An 18,697-nucleotide genomic window follows, 5' to 3' on the forward strand; every position below is an offset into this window, starting at 1 on the left:
TATCTTAGTTAGTAAATTAACTTTACTATTATAAGTAAAAAGAACTTCTTTTTTTACTATTAAAAGGCTTACCTAGCTAGTCTAACTATTAGTAATATTAAGAGTAGCTAAAAATACACTAGGTTATAGTCTATTAGTACTATAAAGCTACTTATAAATAGGCTACTAGTCTAAAAGGTAATATTATTAATAATAATACTATTAATACTACTTAAAGTAGTTACTAAAGATACTTATATAGCCTAGGATACTTATAATATAGAGGGCTAAGTATTAGCCTTATCTATAGTAAAGTAGTCTATACTAAAGAAGGTAAAGGACCTTAGAGACTAACTATAGCTTTTTAGCTAGCTAAAATAAAGTATTACTATATAACGCTAACTATTTAGAAAAGTTAAAAAAGGCTTCTAAGAATAGTCCTATATACTAGCTACTGCTTAGTAAAAAATTAGCCTTTTAGAAGCCTAAGTTACTAATAGTATACCTAGGAAACAGAAGGCTATTTATATAGATCTTAATATAAAGTTTATAATAATTAAAGAGGTGTAGTAATTATAGCAGGAGGCTAGTAAAGTTAAAAGTAATATAGATAAATCTAGTGTATCTAAATTACCTAGTGAGGCTAAAAGCTGTATTATTATAGTATTAAGAGGTTATTAATAGTTAATTAAATAAAGTGGTGTTAGTTGTGATAGCTTCATTTTTGGTATACCGAAATGTGGGGGGTGCCGAAAAGTGGGTAGGTTGACTTATTACTGTGGAAAAACTCAATAGCGTCGCTTTAGTTCCGTGTTGTCGACTTGACCACCACCTCGGATCTCACCCAGATATTTTGACTACCGCCCTTGCCATCCTCACTTGAATACCTATCAGCATCGGTGCTACGCCCCTGGCCATGGCGCTCATCAGGGCCCAAGATCGAATCGACGCTGTTGTCGTCGCCATACGCCTTGCCCATAGACCTCGTGGGATCTCTATTGGCCCCTTTCCCACCCCGTACGGTGGGGCTAGTTATATCTATGTCGGGCGTCTTGTTGCCAATTCTGACTGAATAATCAGTGCCTCCTATAGTTTTCAGGCCGAATGCACTACCGGACTCGGCCAGGTCCTTCGTATATGCGCCAGGAGTGGTGCCTCCTCGAGAAGAAAGTTGATTAATCCAGCCCTTGTAAAGAGGCCGGCAGACGGGAATGCCGATGCAGATCATAGTGACTGCAAGCTCACATGCGTGCCAGATGATAAGCTGTACAGTATCCTCTGGTTGAAGATTTGATCGTGTTAGTGAAGACTGCTTTCTAAACGCTTGCAAGTACGCCGATTGTGTGACTCGTCATGGCGGTCTATGGGGTTACCTACTGGTGAAGTTCATACTGGCGAGGTTGTGAAGCTCCAATGCTCTCTTGATACCACATGCACCAGCACTTGCAAGAAAGTCAGCTTCTTGTCGACACGAGAATAACGGCAATGAACCACTTACATCACACCTAAGCTCATACTGATGTTGATGAGCATCTTCTCACGTTTTGGCATCTGGACGTTCCATAGCACTGCCCATGGCGTGACGGCGTACCAGAAGTCGACAACAACACTCCAGGCTCCAGCAGCTGTCGAGATAGGGCCGGGGTCGATATGACAAGCCCCGCCAGGGATGAGTCGGTTCCAGAGAAACTCTATGGGCGTGCAGGAGAACCAGAAGACCAAAAGTGAGACGGTGGCGAAGAGGAAGAGGATGACAACGGGCCCAAGGACAACGATCCTATGCATGCGTGTGTTGACAAGCCGGAGTAGAAACAGTGCCAACGAAGCCTTGGAGACGACAATGGCGGAGACGAGGATTGTCGTGCCAATAGCCTCGTACAAGATTGCTGGTGCTAAGTCTACCAGGTCGATTTCGGTGGCGTTTCTACCAAATCCGTAGTTGGCAGAAATCGTGAGCATGATATCGTAGGCGACAAATAGAACCTGAAAGCCAACTTGTTAGCAGGGCCTAAATCAAATCACCAAAACATGGAGGCACCTACGAAGGCAAAATTGTAGAAGTGGTCGTCAATGCCATACGCTTGAAGAATGGAGATTCGGGTATACAACCGCAGCAAGACGAAGCATAGCGTAATCGCCGTCAAACCCCAAAGGATGCCGAGCGCCATAGGCGCATCTCCGCCTGGTTCGATCATTGTCAGTGTCGTTGAGCTGAAAGTCGAAACAAGGCGGGAAGACGGAGAGAACAACAGAATGGCCGGGATCGGGCTCGGGGCGGCCCGTTAGTTTAACACTTTGCGGCTCATCATCACAATCTATACCCGCGAGCCAGTTCCAACGAGGCCACGTGCTAGCGAACCTGGAACGCGACATTGAGGGCCGTACAATACCCAGCTCCAATAAAAAAAAAGCAGCAAGTGGACAGACTCGTACTTCACGACCCCACTGCCCCTTACGAGCCACATGAGAAGTCGATCACTAGCCTATATAGTGCAACCGAGAGGCTTATTGTGGATAGATTCTGAGGCTGACCCTGGACGAACCAAACCAATAGTACACTAGATCGTCATTGCCAGTCAGGGCACATAAACGTGCCAAACCTTCCTCCAAACGTCCACCAACAGAACGCCGACGGATGTCAGAGAGGCCCGCTGGAACCATATTTCTTCAATGGGCTGTCGGAATCCATCCCACATTCGGGTGGCCACGCGAGGTCCCCACAAGGATAATTAGGAGAAGGGCACCAAGACTCAATTAAAGCACTTGCCGTGTAGATACAGCAGCTGTTATGAGTGGTGGGCATTTGCCCGAAGAACACGTGTTATATCAGACGCCTAGAATAATCAGTGTATCTTATAGTTCAAATCTTGGCTGAAAGGAGAGCACTTGAAGCGGATCATATAGAGCGGGATGGTTGGTTTGACGATGGTCAGGCCCCGGATCCCAAGATGTCGTTTTAACTGGGTCATTGCATCCGACATATGCCTGACGAACTTATTGTTACAAGCTAATCACCTACAGGTATGATGCGTCAGATGTCGCATTTCATAATAGTTGAAGATATGGGAGGTACGTCTCTTGTTCGCTGAACGCATGTCGCATTACCGGAGAAGTGTACACTGGATCGACTCTCCCTCACGCCACAAAGTGGTGTGCTTGCCGCTCGCCCGAATGAAGCCAAAAGACCTAGACAGCTGCCTGCCAAGTAGATTCCATTTTGAACCTCATTTCGCTGCATAGGCCTCTGATATGCGTCTTGATGGAGGCCTGCTGGGGGTCCGAGCAAAGACACGGGCGGTTGCCGAGCCACACATGTCTGCGAGCACTTATGGATCCCGACTCCTATCTTTATCTGAAGGGCTTAGGAGCACATCGTTTACGGCACAACTATTCCGGAGATGAACTTGTAGAGTATTCAAAAGATAACAGGCACAGACTATAGCTTGAGACGGCATTGAAGTGAATCCTAGGAATAGCTCTGGCGATATATTGCTGACGGCATTGTTTGGAGATCGGTAGGCTTCGGCTTGGTATGATAACAACAAGATACACTAACAGGACACCACGCGAGCCATAAAAAGCTGACTATACTTTTCATAACTGAATGACATCATCCCTGCTTCGAGCTTTGGCACTCTGCACTCGTCTTGTTGTCCTAACGTCATAATAATTCCGCAGTAAACTCAAGGGGGCGACAACTAACCCAAACAGTTCTTCTGCATCGTTGCGTCCCAAATATAGTGTGGAGACAGATGGATAATTAAGAGCCATTGGATAAGCCCCTGTTAGACATTCCCCCGCATGGATATGTGGTTTTCCGGTATTTACGCAGAACATCGCCCCTGCTGGTTGGACGAAGGGGTATCAGGGCATTTCTCCAACGGTAACAGCTAGTATTCGAGACAAAATTGAGAACGGCAGATGGAAACGATTATCTTTGGACATTTTGAGATATCCGCGCTGAGTCCGAGACTAATGCCGCACGGTGGGCCCGCCAAGCAGGGAAGATTCGACGCGAGGAATTCGATGCCTCACATCACTTGCTGAGCACTGCCGAACAGTGTCTAGCTCGCTTGCTCAGTCCAGTGAATACCAAAACCCTCATTGGGTAAGGAAACATGCCTGTGCGTTTTGGCTCTCGGTAGCTACTTTGACTCCCAAGGCGGAGCACACTCCGGATGTAGAGCCGGCCAAGTGGTGTCACTTTCGATATTATGATCAGCTTGGCAAGGGTGAAGAAAACCCTGACATGAGTTTCCCAGTACATATGCCTTGAGGCTTAGTTTTATTGTTGGTAAGAGAGGTAATATCGAAAATATTGTTGTTCTTCTGTTCAAAGCCACCATCCCCGTTTATGCTATGTATGTAACATATAGAGTTCATTGTCGCTTTCAAATCAATGACAGATGTGGTGACAGACCGAAAAAAAAAAACGTGCGGGAAAATTGCAAACATTCTTCGCTCGTTCGGTTTGCCTTTACATATGTTTGTCAATAATCAAAAAGTCAGTTCATAGGCTTCAGCCCGGGAATGGATCATTCAGTAGCGAGATGAACGACGGGTTTTTTGCTCAGATATTCTGGATATGATCCAATGCTGTATTGGCATAAGGCTAGCCCCCCCGGCCTTAGTAGGTATACTGCCAGACAAGACTGCCTTCCTAAGTAACGTCGCTTGTAGATACTAGTGGTTTTAGGGCACCTACTTAATTAAACTTTACACTAGAAAGCACTTTACTATAAGAGACAAGACACCTTTGATACTATAAATCACAACCCCCCCTCCTGGTGACCCTGCTTTTGCGATGTATATCTATTCGTCAAAAGGCCGATATAAACCGAATCGTGAAGTTCATAGAGTTGGGCTTAAATCGGAAGAAATGGAGCATCTGAAGCCTGCGTTGACTGCGATATCCATCAGGCGTACAGGTAAACAGGCCTCCATTAATTAACTTGTATTGATTACATGGCCGTCAATGCGTTGCAAGTATTGATGCTCATCACAGTCCATGCTGTCTTCAGCGACAAGTGATTTCAAGAGCGATCTTGACTAGTTCAAAATTACGGTAATATCGAAGCTACTATGTGTCACAAGCGCTTCAAGATTGCTGAGACTATTAAGGCCAACGACATGTGGTTCTAGAGACGAAAGGAAACGGGCTGGACACTTGGGCAATCCGGGCTCATCAGCAATACCAAACCATGAAAATGATGGAGCTTATTGGTCTTTTGGAAAGGCTGAATTTTACAATTATTCTAAGAAGCACGTCGTATCCTACATCCATACTCGTGAGCGCTTATACATTGCTGAGGCCTGACCCGAGCCAACATCAAGTGCAGGCTTCTAGCTCTTTCTCGGTCCACTCCCACAGCTTCTCGCTAAGCTCTTCGTTCTTCGCATGCTTGGAATCTCTTCCCTTGACGCCCACCGGCCAGTAAAACACGCCACTTTCAGCATCCGGGCTGACTGAGGCCCAGATCTGGTTCTTGGCCCCATCGGCGACAGAAGATAAAACGAGTCGTGAAAAAATACCCACGATTGGTTTGATCAGCGGCCAGCTGGCTATAGGGCCGCTGGTGAGGTTCGTGTTCACACCTCCCGGATGCACAGATATGCAGCGAATCTCAGGGTATCGCTTGGCGAGAGCCCTGGAGTGGTGAATATTGGCAACCTTGGAGGCACCGTAGCGGGCCCAGGTCCCCGTGGATGCCATGTCGGTTTTGAGGTCGTCAAAGTTGTAAAGGTCACTCGGAACCCAATTCTCCGCCACCGAGGAGAGTGAGACAATGCGCACGTCCTTGTCAGGGCTCGTTTTGGCGGTATGCTGCAAGGTGGGCAGCAGCAGTTTGGTCAAGAGAGCGTGGCCCATATGGTTCGTGCCGAACTGGATCTCGTAGCCCTCCTTGGTCGTGCTGGGCGGCCAGGCCATGATGCCTGCGTTGTTGACGAGAATGTGCAGGGTCTCCGACTTGGAGCGGAACTCCTTCGCAGCTCGTTTGATGCTCTCAAAGGACGTCAAGTCGATCTCCAAGAAGGTGATGGGAGCTGCATTCGGTACTGCCTTCTTGATGTCCTCGATCGCGGCCAGGGCTTTGGCCTCGTTCCTGGCGGCAAGGTAGATGTGTGCTAGATTGTGTTTGCTAAACTGGGTGATCGTCTCCTTTCCCAGACCGACGTTGCCCCCGGTAACGAGGATGACCTTGCCAGAAAGATCGGGGATACCCGTGCTTGTATCAAAACGCACCATCCTGAACGCGTAGACGAGCTTCAAGGGGTCGAGGTGCAAACAAGTGAGAGCGTAGTATTAGATGATGAAGCAAAGAGAGAAGAAATGAACTGGGTAGACTGTGATCGACTCTTGGGGAAATGTGGGTGCCACACGGGGCTCCGGAGTACATAGTAGACCGATTGCCGCTAATTGAACTGGATGAAGTATAGTGCAATAGCATTTTGATTCATTGGAGTTGAAAGCACCTGTGGTGCTCGTTCCTCCTGAGCTCAAACCAAAACAAAATCAACCATCCGAAAGTGCATCTGATTGGGTCCCAAAAACGCCACTCGAGGCACGCAACACAAAATTAAGCTCGCGCCACTACTGCAACTCGTAATGAATGCTAAGTGCTGACGTTTTCATCTTATCTATGCTCTGCGCTATCTTTTTTTAGAGGCAAAATCTCTATCAACAGGGTTAATGATGACTCTGCGATAGCTCGTCAGAGAGGGCGTGCCGTTGTCCTTGACCTCAAGAATCAAGTGGAGAGGGGGGGGGCTCGTTCAAGAGGAATCTTCTCCCTGGCCACGATACAAGACTTGTCTGCAGGAGCAACTAGTACCTCAGCTTTGCTGCGATCATCGTTGAGTGGCTTGATCTCGATATTGGACATCTCTAGGCCGTTATACGTCTGCAGCGAGCTGGGCTCGCGGTATTGGTACCAGTTGAGCCGCGCATTGGCATTGATTCCAGCCGTGAATGGAACAGATGTAGAATATGTCGGGCCACTATTGGCGAATCCAGCTCCCGCAGTCGTCCTGATCCGAAATCGTATAGACGCGAAGCTTTTCGCGCAGTTTCGCGGCGTCTGGCCGATTTCTGGTTTTTTCAAGGACCTGTGCAAGAACGTTGACGCCCCCCGACAATAGAACCCAGAGCGGATCGTTGTTGCGCGCCATGAGCCGTCCGAGGAGCAACTTTGTTCCCGAACCACGTCGACGTGACGGTGACTATGCCTTCAGTGCGGAAATGGTTGGCGTACGTGAGATATCTACAAAACGATTCCGCATCATCGGGCTCGTTGGTGATGTCTGTCAAGATGAAGACCCATGGTTTTGTCTTGAGGTTGCTGTTCCAGGCGTCATTGAACGGACAAACGTCGTAAGATATTAACGCAAGTCGTTCATCAGGGACGCCAATCCCTAGCTTTGGCACCAACTACGTGCTATTTTTACCTTAACCGCGCTGTGCCATCTAAAGAGGCAGTAAGACGGTCCCGCGGGATTGCGGCAAGGAACTGGGATGTCAGTCAGGCTCATCCCTAATAGGTAACATGAACCACGCAACCAAATGTGGAACCCCTGCGGACCCATCGCGGAAGAGGAATTCGGAGCCTCGAGATGCCTACTTGGTACAACCACATATCTTGGACATACCCTGTCCCAATCCACCCCCACATGATCACATTACCCCATGGGGTAACATCATGGTTGTTGTTGAATGTTCCCAGGAATACTTTGTTCGTCATGGCCTTTGGGTGCGGCATCGTTGTTTGTTTTGACGTTCTTCGTTTGCCTATTAAACGCCTGCCGCCGCCCATGATCAACCTTTTGGCCACAACAAAGTCTCTGGCTATTCAGCAACTGTCACGACGATTACGATCTTTCTTTCTTTTTCTCTGTCGTTTAGTTGATCAATGGCCATGACAACTCATAACAACGGCTCCGGAGCCGAAAAAGATGACCCACACACTAAACATGTCGAACTTAGCACAGACTCCCAGCTGGCACAAGCGGCCGACCTCGAGGATCACGAGTTAGGCATAATATGGAAATCCCTTGTTCGCTACCCACGGGCATCTGTATGGTGTGTTTACGCCTGCTGGACTATCATTATTCTCAGTTTCGACGTTCAAGCTGCAGGAGCTGTCGTAGGCATCTCGAGTTTTCGCAAAGACTTTGGGTACAAGTTTGAGGGCGACTACGTACTGCCAGCGGCGTGGCAATCTTCATTCAGTGGCGCTCCCATTGCAACGTGAGAGACAACAGAAAAACATCTCTCAGCCAGTTACACTTCGAGACTAACATATGGACGCGTAGCGCAGTGATATCGTCTATTGCCTCCGCCGAGTTGGCAGATTTCATCGGCAGAAAGAAGGTCCTTGCCATCGCCATATCGTTCGTTGCCGTTGCCATCGAGTTCATCGCAACCACCAATGCTGTTTTCTTGGCCGGCAAACTTCTCAATGGCTTCATGTTCGGCGCAGTTGGCACGATCATGATCTCGTAAATTGGCGAGGTTACTCCGTTAGCATTGTGCGGTCTCTTTACCTGCGGCGTGGGTGTAGCCTACGGCATCGGGCCATTGGTCGCCTTCATCGCTATAAACTACACTGGAACATCCCAGTCGCGTTGGGCGTACCGCACAGTGTTCTGCTGTCAGTTCGGGTTTGCAAGAGTTTCGGCCATCCTCTGGTCATCTATGCCTGAGTAAATCACACCCCCTAGCACCTTCTCATTTTCCTTTCCCAAGTCGAATTAACTCGTAAGAGGTCCTCATGGTGGCTTGTGTCCAAAGGAAAGAAGAAAGAAGCTCTCAAGAGTTTAGGCAGACTTGGACACACAGGAAACGAAGGAAGAGCGAAGCTTGCTCTCATAGAACGTACATTGGAAGAGGTTTGCCAAGAAACAGACGGCGTTACCTATCTGGAGTGTTTTAAAAAGTCCAACATGCGGAGAACAATGATCAGCATCATGCCATTGATAATCCAAGCTTTCAGCGGCATCTCTTGGGTAAGGAATGAAGTGCATTCCATGGGTTGACCGGATGCTAAACTCTGATCTGCTCAGGTTGCCGGTTACTTCACCTACTATCTTCAACTAGCTGGCTATTCCACCTCATTGAGTTACAAGCTTCAGACCGCCCAACTAATTCTGTCCATTGTCGGTAAGTTGATGGCCGCCGCTGTCATTGACAAAATAGGTCGGAGGAATCTAACGTTCTACGGCTTGGGTGTACTTACGGCGTTCCTCCCTCATCACGGGAGGACTGGGGAACCGGTACTACTCAAACCACGATCAAGGGAACCGTGGCCTTCATTCTCCTATACAGCTCGTGGTACAACGTTTCCATCGGGTCCAGTGCCTTCTCCCTCTTAGCCGAAACATCGACGTCCCGACTCCGAGCCAAGACCGTCGCAATTGGGTACGCATCGCAGAACAGCATTAACGTCATGTGGCAGTTTGTTATTCCTTACCTGTTTAACCCCGATAAGGTCAATCTGGGTGCCAAGCTTTCCTTCATATTTGGCGGGTTGTGCTTCTTGTCACTTCTTTACCTATGGTACTTCCAGCCCGAAACCGGTGGTCGCTCTTATGAAGAGCTTGACGAAATGTTTACAAAGGGTATTCCGACCAGGAAGTTCAAGACATACAAGACTACCGTGCAAATGCGCAACGAGACTGGTGCATAGAGTATCAGAAATTAAGAGTGAAGTAATAGGAGACTTGAACTGTTGATCAAATCGTAAAGAGATATACATAGAAAAGCCATTCAACTAGGCATTCTGTGATTGCAAGGGTAGATCCGTAGTTGCCAATGCGCAGTTACGGTTTATATCGCCACACAATCCAAGTCACTATATTCCATTAATGAATCGTGCAAATATACCGCAATATGCATTAGAAAGTTTTAGGAAATAGTTTAAGTAGAGGGTGTGCGGTGTGCAACCACCAGAACCGTTCAAAAAGCCGTGCCACCTCAACATAACGGTAACAGAATAACACTACGGCTTGAGTTTTAGTCATTCAGAAATGACCTCCTCGTGATGGTTTCTGAAAGCTCCTGGAATCCACTATCAGGGCTAACTCTGCGCCCTGGCAACTCTAGTCCGGCAAATGCACATGTCCACTACGTCCAGACATGATCTGTCTGAAGATAAGGTCCACAACGGGTTCGGGTTTGACTATCTTTGACTTAAGGAATCCGGAGCCCTTAACCTTCTCAACCATGGCTGTTTTAACGTGAGGCAGATGGACAACACTAACAGAGAATGAAACCGTCAACAAATTAGACAATCTATAAACAGTGGAGAGGAGATTTGTGCTTGCGACCTACCTTGCCCGAACTTTTGGCGCCTTGTACCGATGCCGCAGCTCCTTCATTAGACCCTCATGCAGGGCTAAGGTGCCGGACTTTGAGCATGCGTAGTCTACGTTGTTCACGCCAGGAGCAAAAACTTCCCGACACGCAATGTCGACATAATGACCATGGTTGTGTTTGATCATCGAGGGTAGGAATTCTTTGATCAAGAGAAAACTGGAGATGATGTTGACATCAAAGACTTGATGAATTTGTTCCTCGGTCTCGTCAAGAATGGAAGCCATGTTCATGACGGCCGCACTGTTGACCAGTACTGTAGGCTCGCCATGATCACAGCGTATCTGCTCCGCGGCCTTTTCGAGGGAGGCGGAACTGGTGATGTCCGTTTCGTAAAAGGATGCGTTCGATGCTGCGTCTGTCGTCAACAGAAGATGAGTGGCGGGAGATACATGTTGACTTACGTAGCGGATTCTCTGGAGGTACAATATCAAGACTAACCACTTTGATGCAGTTCTTTGCCAGCTTCCGCACGAGTATATTCCCGAGGTCGCCAGAACCGCCAGTGACGACCACCAACTCCCTTCTCCAGTCGTACTTGTCCCGAGTAAAGTTGTTGAAAAGAGCCAGCCCCAACAGGCTTCGTAGCCGTCGGATTGCTGCTGTCGCGAGCATGAGAGACAAAATAAATCTGGGCCAGCCACGTCGAGTGACTAGCCTCACGACCTCAAAGGACCTCAGGGTCCGAAACAACTCCCTGAGTCTCTCGGAGACATCGCGAGATGGGTGGGTTGTTGCAAAGATAGCCATCGCAGCTGGGAAAGTAGAGGAAACGCAAGAGGCGGATGATGCGAGACCGACATGGCAGGTGCCGGCGCTCACACCCGAGTTCATTTATCACGTACTGGCCATCGGCTCGACGGTTGGGCAGCAGACCCTACGGCAACGCCCGCCATCCGTTTGGAGCTTCCCCGCAACTTTATCATCCACGAAAGTTTAGATAGCCTCGTCACGTCTTGTCATCATGAAACGAGGCCCAAAAAGGCCCGTGCAGGTGGTTCTTGGTAGGTATGTTGTGGGAGACAATTTAGAATTCTTTGTGAGGCGCAGTCGTAAGAGCTTTTAGAAGAAGAAAAACCCAGTTGTGCTTTCACTCTGGATGAAAGCCCCTCGACGAAAGGGTCAAGCAAATCGACGTCGAAATTATGGGATACACGATAGAAGACAGGTTTATTACGTCGAGCCGTGATGGGCTCAAGATTGCAATCTCCATATACCAACCGGATGGATCGAAACGGCCAATGCCTACCATCGTCATGGGACACGGTATTGAAGCTATCAAGGCTGCCGGATTGTCACCGTTCGCGGACGAGTTTACCTCGGAGGGTTATGCAGCCGTCACATTCGACTACATCAGCTTCGGTGAAAGCGAAGGCTCTCCGCGCAACGTCTTCAACGTGACGCACCAGCTGCAAGACTTCCAAGACGTCATAAAATGGGTACGTGAGCCCGAGCAGAGCAACTGGGTCGACTCTTCTCGCGTTGTCGCGTGGGGGAGCAGTTTCGGCGGCATGCACGTCACGGCTCTCATGGCAGAGGACCACGACCTGGCGGCGGGTATCGCGCAGTGTCCGCTCGTCGATGGACTCGCTGGTGTGCTGCAGATGCCTTTGGTCCGGTCCCTGAGGCTGGCAGCGGTGGCTACAGCCGACATTGTCGGGTCGTACTTATTGGGTGCCAAAGAACCGCGCTATGTCAACTTGGTTAGCGACGGCTCGACCCCGGCAGTGATGGCTTCGCAGGAGGCAGCAGAGGGCTGGGTTCGCTTGGCACCCGACAATGGTGAAGATTTGCCCACCGTTATTGCCGGGCGGTCTCTCTTAAGCATCATGTTGTCTCGGCCGTTGTTGCAAATTCACAAGAGTACTCGCCCATACCTGGTTGTTCTGCCAACATGGGACCACGAAGTATCGCTGGATGCTGCTGAAGAGTGCGTAAGACGAGCACCTCTAGGAGAGGCCTTGAGGGTAGGAGGGGGCCACTTTGACCTGTACAAGGGTGGTGTTGCGTATGAAAAGAACATTGCAGGCCAGAAGCAGTTTTTGAGACGCGTTCTTGGCACTTTGGCTGATCACTGAGACTTGCAAGGATTCTTCGAGTTCTGCGTATATTGAAATTGTAAATCGGTCAAGACGTTGGACTGAGATGTCAAGTTTAGTAGCGTAGTACTAAGTTGTAGTCTTTACCCAAGTACGACAGGACTTTTATTGCCGCTTGTCTCAACATTATTTCCTCTGGTTTGCGATCATGCTATGGCACTAAAGGCTTAGACAAAGCTTCAGCGTTGGATAATTGCAACCGGTTTATGATGACCCTGAGATCAGCTTACAGCAAGAATCTTCCCAGCTGGATGATATGTGTAGTATAGTATCGTAGCCCAGATGCATCCTACCAACGTTACGTATTGTTGTGTGATCTTAATGGTCGGAAACCATTGTTATTTCAACGAGCATGAAGATTACTTACTGGTGCTTACTGGCCACATTGTATGGAAACTGAATTCCGAAATCTAGCGTTCTCATACGATCTTATTCCCTGGCTTCCTCAGTATGGATATCATGTTAAGATCTCATTGGACATTTGCATCCAGCTGCTATGTCCTCGACTAAAAATATCTGCAGATAGCAAGCTCAAGATCAACGTCACGGATAGACAACCTCGGAATAGAGATAGAGAGTGTCACACAACTATCATAATGAACGGTCAGAACGACAGGCCCGATATTTTGTTTCTAGTGAGACGTCAACTTTTGGCTATAATTTGATTTCTCTTCGGCCAGCTTCTTCAAATTGCACTTCTAACAACAGACGAATATGAGGAGCAACCTTGCACTCAATTTCTTGGGATTTACTGAAGGCTGAGTGTACGGCGGTTGAAGTAAGGTAATGGCAACGTTTCATAAATATCTTGTCTTGACGTGAGATAAGCAACAGTTGCAGCATGATAATTTGTGGATCCACTTTTGTGCCTCCAGTGCCTCGTTCTATTCGTCACAAATCTCTATTTATTTGGCAAATCAAGAAGAGGCATGTACAACATCACTTGCTTTACTTGTTGAAATTTGATAACGCAATAATTTCTTTGATTCGACGCTTCGAGTTTACGATCCGGTGGTTTATAATAAAATGGGGAGCAAGATAAGACCAATCAAGCTTCCCGCCATCTCTATTCTCGAACCTGCAGCTGTCGGAATGGTCGGCAAGCTTGTCGTTGCTGTCCCATTTCCGCTAGAGCCGGTTCGTGCCGGCGGCGCCGGCGTAGAAGTATCGACCAACAATGTGGTTGGCAGGCTAACCACAGTCGTCGGGGGAGCGATACCTGCCTCATCGCCCGTTGTTGCATTGTTAGGAGCCGCGGTGGGCGCCGGAGCCGGAGCCGGATTCAGCGGTGGGTTCGGCGCTGGATTCGGCGCTGGATTCGGCGCTGGATTCGGCGCTGGATTCGGCGCTGGATTCGGCGCTGGATCCGGCGCCGAACTTGGTGCTCTGCTCGGAACAGTGGTAGGCGCCACAGGAGCTACGGGCAGAGGCACCGTTGTTGCCGGCGCCGCTACGTTTTGTTCCGTATTCGCCCATGTGTCAAGAACACATTGCTTCATTAATTGGTTGTCGGTGTAGCTGTTGCCCGACTTCTTGGGCGTTAGGCTGAGGACGTAGTTGGTGTCGAAGCTACCGGCGGCCCATGCGACGAGGCCGATGAAGACGTCGGAATTCTGGTTGATAAAGGTGTTCTGCGCGCAGAAGCTTGTGAAACACTATTATATGTTTAGTCAGTCTCGGGTTTCCCTTCGATAATGAACGTCGAAACTTACCGAGGCATCGCTTGAGGCGCCCGTTTCGCTAACGAGCCCCTTGCGCCCCTTGGATCTCAGAAACTCAGCAACCGTCCTGAAACTCTCCACATTGTCGGTTGTGCACGGCTTGTGAGTTCCGCTGTTGTCCTCGTCGAGGTATTTGTGGACATCGATGATCAGGCCGTCCGTCGTGCCGTCGGGGTTCTTGATCGCCACTAAAGCCTCCGCGCTGCCGCTGCTGACGAGTTGCTCTGCCGAGTCGAAGTTGGTCCCGGGCAGCAGAATCATCTGCGTCGTCGCACCCGCCTGCCGGATCGCCGTGACAACCTTCTGGCACGTCGCCGCCCAGAGATTGATGTCAAGGTCGTGCGGCTCGTTCATCAGCTCGAAGACGACCTTTTCGTTGCTCTTGTATTTCTGCGCAAGCTGTGTCCATAGCGAGACGAACTGGTCGTCAGTAGGCCCGCCTTGACCGATAATGCCGCCGTTCCACCGCGCAAAGTTGTGGATATCGATCATGCAGTAGGCCCCTGTTGCGAGGCACTTTTGCATGACCTGGTCGTAGCGGCCAAAGTTGTTAGAGTTGAGTTGTCCGCCGACTTGGTTGTTGACGAGGAACTGCCAGCTGATGGCTATGAGTTGTTAGTTTAAAAGGTAATATATCCAAGGTGTCGTATATCATTACGCAGTCGGAACATATTCAACTTGTCGTCTTGGACAAAATGCTTCATCTGCCCTTCGCCATCGCCGCCTCCCAGTGAACTAAGAGGCAGTTGGACCTTGCCCAAGGGACAGCTTCCCTATCTTTGGTCAGCTTTGTTTATTTTACAGATTCCATGTCTCAACTCACATCAATTTCGCAGCCAAAGTCACCGCCAGACATGGCGACTCCCTGAATAAAAGGTTAGACATCGTCCCATATTTCGCCGATCATCGTGTCAACTTGCCAAGAACTGCACCCTGGCGACCACCGCCGCTGCAAAACCCAGAAGGGTGGCTGTTTTTGAGAGCATGTTCGGAAAGTAGGCGAATAAAGAAAAGAACGTGAAAAAAAAGAAGGGATTCACTCCTAAGAGGAGAGAGAAAGAAGCGATCGGCTGAAGCGAATGGCGACAAAGAACGCGAAAATGAAAGAGAAAGAAAAAAAAGGCCTGGCTGCGGGAAGTCCCCAAAAAGGAGGACCGAGTTCGACTGGGCTGAAGGGCGACGGGTAGCCCGCATCAGATATTTACTGCCGCGAAGTGATCGAGGATGCCTCCCCCTGGCTATACTAGAAACCAATAATAGCAACCCAAGGCGACGCCAGCGAACGAGGGAGGAGGATCACGCATGGATGTGGGGTTCTTCCACGTCCGCAATGGGCACAAATGGGCTGTGAACGACCAATTCTGTCATCTGATGATCGTTTCTGTACGACGAGATTCATGCGGCAAGCACCACGGGAGCCGGTTGGACGAGGGCTTGCATCAGACGGTTGGAGTTTCATGTGTAACACGGGAGGCTAGAGATCCATCCGTGTTGGCTGCCACTCTGGCAGGGTACAATATGTGGGACCCAAGCGATTGAAGCTGAGGGAGTCCCCAAGATTCCCGGTTGGAGGAACATGAGCCTTCATGGAGTTGAGGAACGTGGGACACACGGACTCGGAAACGAATGATATATTACGGTAGGGGGGCTTCGGACTGCCCGAGGGGCGGAGGTTCGGTGTTCCAGTTTTCTCTGTTCACCATTGAATACGACTTGACTCAGAGTGTCATAGGTGACAATGCCAACGGAGTCGGCCATGGACTGCCAATTAAGTCGTGTAGGATGGCTCTATTCACAATGCAAACCCCCTACTGTCACACAGAAATCAAATGCGGCAAACACTTGCGTCCGTGGGATTGATGTAGTGGAGGAAGATACGGAAAATAACGCCAATGCCGAAATTTTAGGCTACATCACTGGGGTTGTTTGCCTAGTGCCGTCATACAACAGCGTTTGGATGATTCTCCGCCCATTACGATCATGGCTATGACCATGGATGGGCTCGAGGGGAGTGGGAGTCGCAGATCACTAGATCAAGCGTGTTAGTAGACGTGCAGGGGTAATAACCTAGGAGTGTTCAGCTGAGCTTGTAATTATGGCGAGGGCATTGAAGAAACAATCAAACGGGCGCCACCTTTATGGAAAGCTGACAAGCGGACGTGGAAGCCGATTTTGGGACTAATACGGAGTAGTGTAAACAACAATGGCGATTAATACGAATATCGTCAACTGTTAACAAGCCATCGTTTTCTCACACTTTTGTATATTACAAGAGTCTACTACGTACTCCCAGCCTCGCTCCGATCGACGCGCGTACTGAGAGTCCTTGACTAATTGGTAGCATAATCCGTGCAGACTCGCGGGGGATTCATGCATCGGATGCAGTGCGCTGTTCTGGAGGAGAAACGCGATTGCTAAACTGGCGTTTCCATCAGACCGATAGGCACGACGAATCTTGAAGTGGTACCAGATGATCGAGTGGCGAGCTCGAGGGTCGTAGATCAATTCAATCCCTTGAGTACCGTATCCCTCAGTAGATTCGTACACCGCACTGACCACGGGCTGCTGGATAGGGGCTAGCAGGCTGGCAGAAACAGGGATCTAGAAGTGGCAAATGCAAGGGTTAGTCAACGTCAGCAGCAAGTTTGGTGGCAAGGGTTAGGGTTAGATGGCTAGGTGGGTGGCTAGGCTGGCTGACCGCCTTTCGAAATTGGCCTAGTGGGTGGTCTGTGCGGTGTACGAATCTGCTGAGAGCCGAGAGGATACGGTAGGTCATCGACTATACCGTATCCTCCGCACGAGCCATACGCTAGTCCTATCTATAGAAGGCGGTCAACCTACCTACACACACAGCCACATATATAACCCTAACCCTTGCCACTTAATCTGCTGTGACGTAAATGACTCCCTGCATTTGCTACATCTAGATCCCTGTTTCTGCCAGCCCGCTTGTCCCTTTCCAGCAGCCTGTGGCCTGTGCGGACTTCGTATTTGATGAGAGGATACGGTAGTCCTGTTGGAAAGCGATGCCGATCGAAGATCATCCAGTCAAGCATGGCGAAAATTAGATAACGAGACTTTACGATCTTGATTGCCAGGACGTCTCGAAAGCTGCAAGAGGAATCTCATACTTCACCGAAAGCTAGCTTTGCCCTCCCAATTCGTTCACCGATAACGGACCCCATCAGCCTCTTCGCAATGATTATCTGCAACGGTGACATAGTGGGGCGCGCGGGGAAAGTGACGATAAATACCAGATGATGCCCCGAGAATCGGATGAAGGGATGGTAGGAAGAATCAGTAACTCGTTCGCTTTATCGGCACAGAGTACCTCATCCAAACCATTTCGAGCAAAACTTCACATAATGGCTCCATCAGCAGACCAAGCTTCAAACACACCTCTCCTCGACCACATCGTCATTCTTGTCCCCCACCAAGTACTCGCCTCTCTCCCGTCATGGATATCCTCCGAATTCACCATCCTCACGGGCGGCCGTCATGCTGATGGCCTTACTGAAAACAAGCTTGTCATATTCGCCGATGGCACATATGTCGAGTTCATCTCTTTCGTCGAAGGCATCAGCCAGGAGGAGCGCCTGAAGCACAAATGGGGCCCAAAGCCAGACGGCACGGTCATCGACTGGGCGTACTCTCTGAAGGACGAATCCGGGTTTTCCGAAATCCAGAAACGCGTGCGCGGCACCCAGTCAATAGCCGTCTACGACGATCCGGTTCCCGGGGGGAGAATTCGACCAGACGGCGAGGAGCTGAAGTGGGCTGTTGCGCTTCCGGGCGGCGCCGGAGCGGGGTCAGGAGCAGACGTGGAGAGGGGCGAGTTGCCGTTCTGGTGCTTCGACCGCACACCGCGCGAGCTGCGCGTACCGAACCACGTGGCAGAGAACATCGAGCACCCAAACAGATCGCTCGGCGTTCATTCTCTGTCGGTGGATGTAAGGAGGGAGGAGTTCAAGAAGGCATATGCCGGGATCAACGACCGGCCTGCCGAGGGTGAAAACGGCGGCCAGTGGACCTTTGACGTTCCTGTCCGCCAGTTTGAGGATCCCAGATACCTGTATGTCGAGACCATCTCCGGTGAGCAGGAACCCAGGCAGTCGATTCGGTTGGCTTTGTACACCGAAGCGGGGACACCGAAGCGGTCGATTGGCGGCGACCTCGGTGGCGGCGTTTCCGTTTCTATCGACCTTGTTCCTATTTCTGGTGCGTCTTCGTGATTGAGATGCGATAGGGAGCGGATGAAATCGGATTTTGACATCAAATTGTCCTAGCGGTACCTATACGTGTTAATGGCTATCTGAAGCCACGAGCTTCGAAAAGGCAGTCGCGGAATCGTATAGACCAAACATCGAAGTATGAAAAATAAGTATGAGAACATGCTTTCCCAACCCGGAATTCGACGTCCCGAGACTTCACCGCATCAGTATCTAAATATCGACAACTTTATAACGTTATTGTCTTTCCGAAACTTGTTGCCATATTAGCCCTCATTGTTTGGAAAAGTGCGACCCTTA

General features: G+C 49.6%; 8 protein-coding genes across 8 annotated transcripts; 3 read left to right on the forward strand and 5 right to left on the reverse strand.

Moving 5' to 3' along the window:
• Nucleotides 1-781: 781 nt before the first annotated feature.
• LY79DRAFT_708549 (uncharacterized protein) lies at nucleotides 782-2,200 on the reverse strand (the record flags this gene model as incomplete). Its single annotated transcript, XM_060565075.1, has 4 exons — nucleotides 2,022-2,200; nucleotides 1,478-1,962; nucleotides 1,357-1,421; nucleotides 782-1,257 (listed from the first exon to the last, which is right to left on the reverse strand). Exons 1-4 carry the CDS (start codon nucleotides 2,172-2,174, stop codon nucleotides 782-784), a joined length of 1,179 nt encoding a protein of 392 aa, XP_060406708.1. The 5' UTR covers nucleotides 2,175-2,200.
• Nucleotides 2,201-5,191: 2,991 nt separating this feature from the next.
• Nucleotides 5,192-6,466, reverse strand: LY79DRAFT_574114 (retinol dehydrogenase). Its single transcript, XM_060559553.1, has one exon. It carries the CDS (start codon nucleotides 6,224-6,226, stop codon nucleotides 5,309-5,311), a length of 918 nt encoding a protein of 305 aa, XP_060406709.1. The 5' UTR covers nucleotides 6,227-6,466; the 3' UTR covers nucleotides 5,192-5,308.
• Nucleotides 6,467-6,702: 236 nt separating this feature from the next.
• Nucleotides 6,703-7,306, reverse strand: LY79DRAFT_686234 (uncharacterized protein). Its single transcript, XM_060564654.1, has one exon. The coding sequence runs from the start codon at nucleotides 7,147-7,149 to the stop codon at nucleotides 6,979-6,981; it is 171 nt and encodes a 56-aa protein (XP_060406710.1). The 5' UTR covers nucleotides 7,150-7,306; the 3' UTR covers nucleotides 6,703-6,978.
• A 580-nt stretch (nucleotides 7,307-7,886) lies between these two features.
• LY79DRAFT_595480 (alpha glucoside transporter) lies at nucleotides 7,887-9,662 on the forward strand (the record flags this gene model as incomplete). The annotated part of the gene is made up of 6 exons (XM_060561781.1): nucleotides 7,887-8,224; nucleotides 8,290-8,455; nucleotides 8,489-8,679; nucleotides 8,742-8,982; nucleotides 9,040-9,204; nucleotides 9,237-9,662. 6 exons carry the CDS (start codon nucleotides 7,887-7,889, stop codon nucleotides 9,660-9,662), a joined length of 1,527 nt encoding a protein of 508 aa, XP_060406711.1.
• Nucleotides 9,663-10,074: 412 nt separating this feature from the next.
• On the reverse strand, nucleotides 10,075-10,963 carry LY79DRAFT_531215 (short chain dehydrogenase; the record flags this gene model as incomplete). Its single annotated transcript, XM_060556242.1, has 3 exons — nucleotides 10,075-10,231; nucleotides 10,307-10,700; nucleotides 10,753-10,963. The coding sequence occupies 3 exons, from the start codon at nucleotides 10,961-10,963 to the stop codon at nucleotides 10,075-10,077; spliced, it is 762 nt and encodes a 253-aa protein (XP_060406712.1).
• Nucleotides 10,964-11,149: 186 nt separating this feature from the next.
• Nucleotides 11,150-12,426, forward strand: LY79DRAFT_595482 (Alpha/Beta hydrolase protein; the record flags this gene model as incomplete). Its single annotated transcript, XM_060561782.1, has 2 exons — nucleotides 11,150-11,152; nucleotides 11,455-12,426. 2 exons carry the CDS (start codon nucleotides 11,150-11,152, stop codon nucleotides 12,424-12,426), a joined length of 975 nt encoding a protein of 324 aa, XP_060406713.1.
• Nucleotides 12,427-13,692: 1,266 nt separating this feature from the next.
• Nucleotides 13,693-15,154, reverse strand: LY79DRAFT_531220 (cellulase; the record flags this gene model as incomplete). The annotated part of the gene is made up of 6 exons (XM_060556243.1): nucleotides 13,693-13,833; nucleotides 13,860-14,102; nucleotides 14,160-14,773; nucleotides 14,827-14,941; nucleotides 14,992-15,033; nucleotides 15,101-15,154. 6 exons carry the CDS (start codon nucleotides 15,152-15,154, stop codon nucleotides 13,693-13,695), a joined length of 1,209 nt encoding a protein of 402 aa, XP_060406714.1.
• Nucleotides 15,155-17,533: 2,379 nt separating this feature from the next.
• On the forward strand, nucleotides 17,534-18,400 carry LY79DRAFT_585504 (glyoxalase; the record flags this gene model as incomplete). Its single annotated transcript, XM_060560502.1, has 1 exon — nucleotides 17,534-18,400. One exon carries the CDS (start codon nucleotides 17,534-17,536, stop codon nucleotides 18,398-18,400), a length of 867 nt encoding a protein of 288 aa, XP_060406715.1.
• Between the last annotated feature and the right edge of the window lie 297 nt (nucleotides 18,401-18,697).

Source organism: Colletotrichum navitas, assembly GCF_030913465.1.
Source record: "Colletotrichum navitas strain CBS 125086 chromosome Unknown LY79scaffold_278, whole genome shotgun sequence".
In the NCBI taxonomy this organism is placed as follows: Eukaryota; Fungi; Ascomycota; class Sordariomycetes; order Glomerellales; family Glomerellaceae; genus Colletotrichum; species Colletotrichum navitas.